General features: G+C 38.8%; 1 protein-coding gene across 1 annotated transcript in view; it reads right to left on the bottom strand.

Moving 5' to 3' along the window:
* LOC104275422 (protein CLEC16A-like) overlaps positions 1-6,328 on the bottom strand; it is a gene marked incomplete at its 3' end in the record, with an annotated part of 16,779 nt that extends 10,451 nt beyond the window's left edge. Inside the window, 8 exon segments of the mRNA XM_009871371.1 lie at positions 89-263; positions 1,146-1,269; positions 1,611-1,616; positions 3,099-3,204; positions 3,868-3,924; positions 3,927-4,009; positions 4,817-4,950; positions 6,204-6,328. Coding sequence (XP_009869673.1) covers positions 89-263; positions 1,146-1,269; positions 1,611-1,616; positions 3,099-3,204; positions 3,868-3,924; positions 3,927-4,009; positions 4,817-4,950; positions 6,204-6,328 — 810 coding nt within the window.
* Positions 6,329-9,276: the final 2,948 nt, after the last annotated feature.

Genomic DNA, 9,276 nt, shown 5'->3' with positions numbered 1-9,276 from the left:
TGCAAAATACCCCTGCGGAACAAATCATAATGCATACTGAGAGCAAGTAATGCCTTCAAGATCTAATTGTTTACAGGTATTAACTTACCTTATCTTGATTTACTAATGAATACACGTAGAGAGGAAGAAAGAGCCTATTAAGTAGGTGGTCTGTCAGCACATCGTTTAAAAATTCACAATTAATGATAAGGATATCGTTAAGGTAATGCAAATGATCCAGATGTTCTGCTACCAGGTCACTCAGTTTGCCCCTGTTTCTGTGTCTGAAAGCGAGAGCAGAAAGAAAGTCTCAGGTATAATCAGTTGCCAAAGTCTTAAAAATTTAAGGAAAGAATTAATGTGCATTCCTTCCACAAAGCACCTTGCACAGGCTGCCTAAAGAAGATATTTTCACTGAAGTCAACTAATTCAGCCAGCAAACAGCGTTCAGGCTTTCACGTGATTTCAGATGCACCTATGGAGATTTTCCCCCAGTTTTCAGAAGCAACGTTTTCACAAAACTTTGCTTTCCACTGCTGGAATCTTTTCCAAACCAATGATAAAAAAATAGTTAAGATTTGTTTCCAAAAATAAAGTAAGAAATCTAGAGTTTGTTTAACATCTACCTCTTCACTTTAAGAAAGCAAGAAACAGTTGGCCATTCTAAGGTAGGAGTGGGAAGGCAAACCAAGAAAAGCCTGAATTGACAGTGGAATTTTACAGAGAAATGTCAGGTCTGATAGTTCACATAGTAAATAAAAGTCCATCCTTTCAGTTTAAATTCTTTTCCTACAATCTTTTCAGAAGCCTGTTTTTCTGAGGCGCAGAAAAGGAACATTAAAAAGACAAAGTTAGTAGGGTTGACAAGCACAAAATACCTCATGTGTCATCTGGGTATTTAGTAAACTGAGCAAAATTAAAACAAAGGCCAAGGAAAAAAAAACTGTTGCCAAACATGAATTGACTTGTGTGGATCCTAGCACAGGTAAGGCACACAGCACTAACCACTATGAATTCAAAGAATCGCTACAAAACTTTGCAAGAATGAAGGGCCTGAACTGTTTACGACTTCAGAAACTAACTTAACTGGCCTACTACAAACCGAAGGAGCATCAACATCTGGGAAAAGCAGTTCCATTCAACCCCCAGCATCTGTAAAAGCTTACTCTTCATCGGTCTGCACACAGTTATCCAGTTCTATCACGTGGCTTCCGATAAACCAAACGAGGTTGGAGAAATAAGGGACAGCAGTTTTATCTCTAATGTAATGCAGCATAGGTTGGTTGTCCACTGAAGAGAAATCATTAAAAAGAAAAATCAGTTGTCCATTTTTTAAATGAATTTTTACGAAATACAACAAGGCATCTTCTGAATTTCCGTTACATGCTAGCTTTTCGCGTGAGTATATACCTGACATGATCTTAGGCATGAAATGGACTTCTACAAAAGCATCACATCAATTCTTAATTGGCTTGCATGAGCCTGATATGGATATATTTACATAGGTCTGAAGATTAACAAATCTAGTGGAATTCAGAAAGGGGTTTTTTGGCACACTTAATTAAAAAGAAGAGAAAAAACAAGCGTAAGAATAAAGCAGTAATGCTGAAAGTCAAGCTAGTTAGACTTACATGACACTGCATTAAGGAACACAGGAATCACCAGTGAAGGAAGGGCAAAAGAAACAGACAACAGTTAACAGGATTAGGAACTGGGATAGCGACATCCTCCAAAAGGGTTAAAAAAGCTAAAGCACAAAGCATCTAAACTAAGAGATACAGGGTCGGTGTTAGATCAGAATATATGCAAACGGATAGCCAGAAAACTAGGAAACCTAATCATCTAGGCTGTGTTTTTTCACCTCTAACCTTTATACCACAAGATTCGATGGATATTGCAGACAAGTACATTTTTATTTAAACCACAAAAATATTTAGTTACATAAATATGTAACAAATAGCATATGAAGCCTTCCTGCACTTTTTTATGGGCTCGGATTTGGGGTTACAGGCCCTCAAAGTAGAAAATAAGTACCAAATGCCTATTTGTCACCATACAAAAGTCATTCAAGGCTATACAGAACCTATCTGCTGTGCAGGCTCTCCGGTTATTTGCAAAGCCTGTTGTTCAGTGCTGTAAAAAAGATCTTATATTCTTCTACCGTTAAGACTGTCATCAAATCACTACTTCTCTTAACTGAAAGTAATGTAAATTTAAACGTAATTCAATTTAAAATTGATTACCTAATAAGAAACCCTGCAGAAACTTATTCCATAATACATAATACCTTACAGCACGCTGATTCTAGAGGTCAAAGTTCTGAAATCACAGGGGTTTTCTACAGAGACCACGGTGACATCTTCACTGTACTACAGGTTTTATAGACCTCAAGGTAAATGTAGGGGGAAGAGATTTTTGGGCATTGTCTAGCCCAGACCTATTCTCAAAAGTAGCTTTAACTTCCAAGTCCGACTAGGTTGCTAAGGGCCTTGTTGAGTTTTGAAGATCTCAACCGTTACAGATTTCACAGTTTCTCGGGAAAACCTGCTGCAGTGCTTAACTATTCTCACAGCAAAGCTTTGGGTGTTTTCCTTATGGAACAGTCAGTACACGAATTTGCAGCTGCAGCCTTTTGGGCACCTCTGGGAATGGTCTGGCTCTTCTTTAGACTGGAGTGACTGCAGCTCCTAGTAATCACGTTCTAATACACTCCAAACCCAAAACGAAGTGACGCAGCCAGCAGAGTTACTGCTTCGTACATTATAAAGCTCAAGCTCATAAGTCAAAAAGACTCAATATTCTTAAAGCACTTTGTTTTGTGGGTTGGGTTGGTTTGTTTCTTTGTTTAAATACAGTCACATTCTGATCTTTATTGGAAGGGAAGCTAAAGTTTCTTGTATACACCTGATAGTCTTTTGGGGTTTTTTAAACCAGTTTCATCGGGGCTGTACCATGTACAAGTACATACTGTAGGTTTGGAGGTTCCATTTTGTAAAAAGCAGAATATCTGAAAGGTGTCAACGTGCTAAGCTTCTGAATCTCATAGAACAGACCGAAAAATAAACTACAATGGAAGGAGCATTTTGTACACACATCTATTTTATAAATAAAAAGCATACCTTTGTAGACATTTAAAGTTATAGTCCTGACAGCAATCCTGACCATGCTTTCTGGGTGGTTAAAAAATTTAATAGCTTCAGTGTACAGAGCAAAGTCATTAGTGTGCTGGAACAGGAAGAAAGAAAACATGTACAAATTAACCAAAACACGTACAGAATGTCTGCTAGGATTCTATATGAAAGGGTTTGCCTTGCATCACTCTGATATTTTTACCTTCTGCTTAAGTAATCGAAATGACCTCACAGTGCACCGGCAGCTGCATTCGGAGCTCTGCCTTGAAGTGCTCGAAGTGTCCGAGTTTCCCTGCTAACTGCACATATTCAGTGCTTTAATGCCCTCTTCTGGCAAAACGTAGGAGAGAGCGAGTACAAAACCCATTTCAACTTTGGCCTTTGATCACTCAGGCTTTTTAGATTTTGACTAAGCCTCTTAGAGCTAAGTGGTGCAATAGGAAAGATTGTGCTTATTAAAGCATAAGAAAACAAGGCGTAAATGAGCTGAATTCTCAGGGAAGTAGACTTCAGAACTACTGAAACACTCCAAAACAACCCTAAATTCCAGATTTTGATTTTATTCTAGCTGTATGACGACAAAGGCCTTCTTGATCATGCTTTTACAGAGAATGAATTCTCAATCACGGATATTACCATTATAAAAATAAATGCAGGACATGTCAAGACAAGTGACCAAACAGAATATGTGCCAAATTCCTATCGATTTCTAACTGAAGTCCTCTTATCGCTATACTGCAACTCTTTCTTCACTCACCTCGTTATAAAAGAAATGCACCGTATGATTATTGAGTTTTTTTTTTTCAAAAAGGATATGTAATATGCCATGATCTCCTCATCAGAAAAGTCAAATTTGTGGACAATAATAGAATTTACATAGTTATTAGAGAGCAGGTAGTCTGAAAAATAAGAGACATGACACAGGTTAACGGAAGGAAAAAAACCACATCATGCTAACAAGCTGTATTTAAAGCACTGGCTAGTGACAAAACACCTGATGCCTGAAGATCCTAATTTCTAGCTACGGCTTCAAGTGGTAAATGTATGGAAATTGTTCCCTACAAAGGTCTTTGCCTCCCACGAACAAGACGTCTGAGAACATATCCCACCTTCCTCAATTCACGTAGGCTTGGCAGCAGCTAACAACTCTTCAAAGCAACTCTCTTCGCTCCCCAAGTCATAAACTCTCCAAGGCTTGTATATGAGTCCCTCTTCACGACAGCTGTGGAGCGCGTTAACTATTAACTCTCTGCCCACCTGACATTTATCTAAAACCCCTGAAGTAAGGGCCAGTGAGGCTGGGTTAAATGATCTCTAAGGTCCCTTCCAGCCTAGGCCATTCTGTGACTCTGTGATGAAGTGGCCAAACGCCAGCCCCAACGATGCCCGAACAGCTCCAGTACCAATTCTGCGATAGAGCTGCACCACAATCTGCAGCACCAAGGAGGACATTTCAGGCCATGCTGACCTAAAAACCCCTGAAATACGCTAAACATTTCAGCAGTACCAAACAACTGCTTTCGTACTACTGAAAATTGACATGAAAAGGTATTTTGGAGTCAAATCATCAGTGTTCAATTAAAAACACTGTTAGGAATTCATATAGTTCTTCTGTGAAGGGGCAATATGACTATGTTTCATCCAAGGAGATACTTCACTCAAACCTTGATCACTTAATCCCCAACAGTTTAAACTCATGCCCTTACACAGTGATGTCTCATGGCTGATGTTCTCAAAAAGGATGTTGAGAGTCTGCAGAAGCTGCACACACACGTAACGACCGGACTTCTGACGCAAGATGTTCAAGAAGAAAACAAACATATTCTTCTCCAAGAAAAAGCTGAAATACAACAGAGGTGTCATTAACTTGCTGTATTTAACAGGAATGTAATTTTATCAGGACCAGGGACGATGTGGCCCTTTTGACAAACTGTGTTTTTTACACCTATGAAAAAATATTTTGCAAAGATTTATCTGTGTAACAGAAGAATATTGTCCAAAATCTTTTAATACAAACAAGGGCACTTAATATTCAAATTATGCAGAAAAGGGATGTCAAGAAACCAGGGCCTTTTTAATTTTATTTTTAGTATATTCAATTCACCAGGCAGCTTACTACCTTGCAGTCATAATTTTGAAGGGTAGAGCCTCTAAATGAAGGTTACATTTTGTTCACTTTTCCCTTTTAAGGTAAAATACTTTTTGCTTTCAATACCAGAGACCTTATTTTTGATTCACTTGAATTTTTTTTTTAATCACACACCAAAAGGAAGCTTTTCACGGTTTGTTGTACAGCTCAAACACAAGTGAACGCTTGCAGTTTTTAAATCAGAGATATATGCAATTTACAGAGAACAGTGAAGACTCTTTCCTACCAGGACATGACAAATACATATCTATGGATTTTTTTTTTTTTTTTACATTAACCGAAGGAAAAAACCTCATTCATAAAATTCTCCCGAGCAGAGAAGTCCGCGAGGATCCGATGAAGTTACAGTATAGATATGAACAATCAGAATAAGCTAATTTTTTTAGTCTACATCATAACTCAATCATGGTGAAATCATCTTGTAAAAATAAAACCAATCACTCCCTAAATAAGTAATTAAAAATGCCACACATCTAGCCAAGCAACGGGCACCAACAGTCAGATTTGCAACTCTGCATATTTATTTTGAAGTTTGTTTTTCTGTCATGCTGTTTAACAAGGATTAAAACAACACGTGAATAAAGACTCTAAATATAGCTACCTTATATAAATTGGACAAATTATTGTCACATGAAATTAACAGATGTAATGAGTAAACCTGGCCCTAAGGTTAATTTTGTATTTCTATCAAAGATCTGCGACTCCAACAAAAGCAGTACACAAAAGAGACTCTGGGCTTGGAACGCTTTGCTGTTGACTGAAGCGAGTTTCTTTGTACAACAAGAACAGAACCCTGCTTACCCTTCTACTACAGGACGTAGCTTTCTACCTGCACTCACAAAATACAGTCCTGGAAGAGTTAACTTTCTGAACCAGATCTCTAGGCAACTCAAATCATTTTTCCAAAACCAAAACCAGAATGAAAATTCCTCAGAAGTACTTACTCAAATACTGAGCTGTCATTCTGATCTCCCCATATGAGGATCTCCGTTATGGAACGAATAGTCTCCACCAGCAGGTTGCGGTTGTGATCCGTCACTGTTGTGTTTTTAGTCAAAACATGATACATGTACCTAAAAGAAAAAAATAATTACAAGTCATGTGCTGTACCGTCACTTTGGCATGCGCCAAGGTTGTCTTTAGTCACTTAACGTAGAGCCTAAAACTTCATCTTAGTATTGACGCAGTGAGAACAGTAACTGCTAAACACAGTATGTGACAAACAAAACAGATCCATCACCAGCCAGGTGCTAAGAATGCTTATACCTGTGTCAACACAGCACTAGAAATTAAATATTTGTCCCAATCCTCCTTCTTCCAGCAACCTCAGGAACTTCTTAGCAAGGAGTGATGAGCAAAAAAAAAGGAGAAACAGAAGGAGCAGGTAAACGTGACTAGGTGACATGGGAAAGTGTAATTCTGGACAGAGGCACAGCAGATTTCACTAGAACAGTCAGATCCCTTCTCCTGTCTGCAGAGACACTTCACAGGCCAACGCTAATCGGAGTGTCAGACACCATCTATCTTGGCAAAGCTTCATCAGCAGGTCCCTTCAAGCATGGAAATATTGGTTGGAAAGGTTGTAAATCCCAGCTTTCACCTCAAAGGGCAAGAGTTTAAGGCTGTCTAGTGAAGTTTAAAAAAAAATAAAATGTTGTATTACACAGGTGACAGGAGGTTAAAATTTGAAAGGCTTGAATTATGTCTCAGAATTTTACTCAGTCAAGGAAGCACATTTATTTATTTTTTTATTTTTCAAAATAAGTTGTTACACTAAATATTACCTCTCTTTGTCAATAAAACAAAACAAACAAAACAGTGGAGGAGGAATTCTAACAAAAGCACAGGAATTGCCACTGCTTTTCTGACTTCTTTTTTAGTATACTAATAAAGAAAAAGGATGGCTGTAAGAAAGGGGCACGATTGTGAATGTAAATATGAAAAAAATCCAACCAGAGAATTTTCATGTCCTTTTAAAACTGCAGAAGTTTAGCTTATTAAACAAAGATGATAGATCCCTACACTGCAATCTACTGAAAATCAGGAGTAACATCTGAGCATTCAGTATTATCTGGGCAATGCAAACAGAACTGTTTTGGAAGAAAGACAGATTTTTCTATACCGTCAACCTTCCTAAGAAAAGCGAAGTTAATCAAAAGATTAACCTACCAGACAGCAAAGGAAAGAGGAAGAAAAAGGGAGTAGAAGGTAGGACGGGGGAAAAGAGAGGCTTTTCATACTCATTCTTTTCAGTAAAGAAATCTTCTCGCCCTCTCCACACCATTTTTTCCCCTCATAAATCAGTGCCCATTTCCCAAATGAAGAACAGAAAGTGCTCATACAGAAACCGTTCTAGGAAGGGTTGATTTGCAGCGATCTCCTACAGTCCCAGCCGCCCAGTTGGGCTAATCTGAGGATCACAGCTGGCGATTCCTTCTGTAGAGACCGACAGCTCGCAGCGAGGACGGGAGAGCTGAAGTCTGACCCCCCACAAAAATTCCCAGGGCTTTCCGCAAGAGCACACAAGCGCTGCAAAAATCTTCCATAAAAGCACCGAATGTACCACCAGGACCGTGAATCCAAAGACAGAGCAAAAACTAAGCCACTGCTGCATCAGTTAATGGAACAGTGAACAGCTGAAGACAGAAAGCAATTAAACCAAACAGTTCATTCCATCGCAATCTTCAGAGAAAGTGTTCTGCCTGGGAGAGCTGGAGAGAGTAATTAACACGATACTACCTCAGATATTTTAGCCTCTTCATTTAAAGTCAAACGTAAATTATTGCATTTGTGAACATATCTTTCCTATTAATGAGCAACACTATGCAAACCTGGGAACGAAGTCTACTCCAACAGCAGAGCTCTGGGAACGACAAGCAGTGGGAAGAATTACAAGCTGTTACCTCACCTCAGGAATCCATGGAACATAGAGAATTACAGACGCAAAAAGGCAAGACGCATTTAATAGCCAGGAATATATTAACCTCAAATTCATTTACTTAATATCAACATCACTGCAAAGCTCCTCGATTTACTACCACCCTGACACCCTTAGAGAAAACCTGGGGCTTCACTTTCAATCTATTCCTGCCCTACTTGAAAAAGAAAGATTAGAAAGCATGCACATACTTGTGTCTCCTGCTAGACAGTCAACACACCATAGCGTGAGAACACGAAGCGTGACACAAAACCAGTGTTTCTATATTTACATAAATCCTTAAATCCATAAATCTTTAAATGCTGATTACGAAGGGGTCAAGTATGTGCTCCAAAATGCTAAACCCCAAAAGGAGGGGTCTGTCATCTCTATCTCCATATAACTCAAGACTAAAACTCCAAAAGGAGGGATTTGTCACCTCTGTCTCCATGTATCTGAAGACTGCGTTCAAGCAAACAAAACCACACCATGCAAAAAGTGTCAAAGCACCCGATGCCCTCAAAATCAGTGGGAAATTCCACCAGCAACTTAACAAGACAAACAAAACACTGAATATTTTTCTGACAAGAAAGGTTCAAAGGCATAACATAATAACTCACACATAGAGAAAGTGTGTAGTAATGACATTCCTATTTATTACTTACAAAAACATGCTAAAACAGGTAAGAGTTTAGGAAGCCAAGCACTCAGATTTGAAAAGCCCAGATTTAACCATGACACACTTCCGCCTTCCTGCTACCTGCAACTATGTAATGACATATTGTTGTCACAGAGGAAATTCAATCTATAGAATAGACAGTACTTCAGGAAATGAATCAGCTGTGAAACAAGCTTTGGACCATACGCGTTTACAAACACTGCGCCTGAGCAAGTCACGAGAAATGCGCAGCATCCAAATGTAAAGGTATAAAACCTTTTGTGCAATCAGTGCGCAGCTAAAACACCGAACATGGAAGCAACGATGGAAAAGGCACCCGAAGGTAACCACTGGGCTATGTAAAACAGCTCTTCAAAACGTAGGGGGAAAAAAAAAAAGCATCTCAAAAGAAAGATACTAAGCTTAAGTATCTGCTAAGGTT

Source organism: Apaloderma vittatum, unplaced genomic scaffold (assembly GCF_000703405.1).
Source record: "Apaloderma vittatum isolate BGI_N311 unplaced genomic scaffold, ASM70340v1 scaffold15676, whole genome shotgun sequence".
NCBI lineage: Eukaryota > Metazoa > Chordata > Aves > Trogoniformes > Trogonidae > Apaloderma > Apaloderma vittatum.
This window is presented reverse-complemented; position numbering and strand designations above follow the sequence as displayed.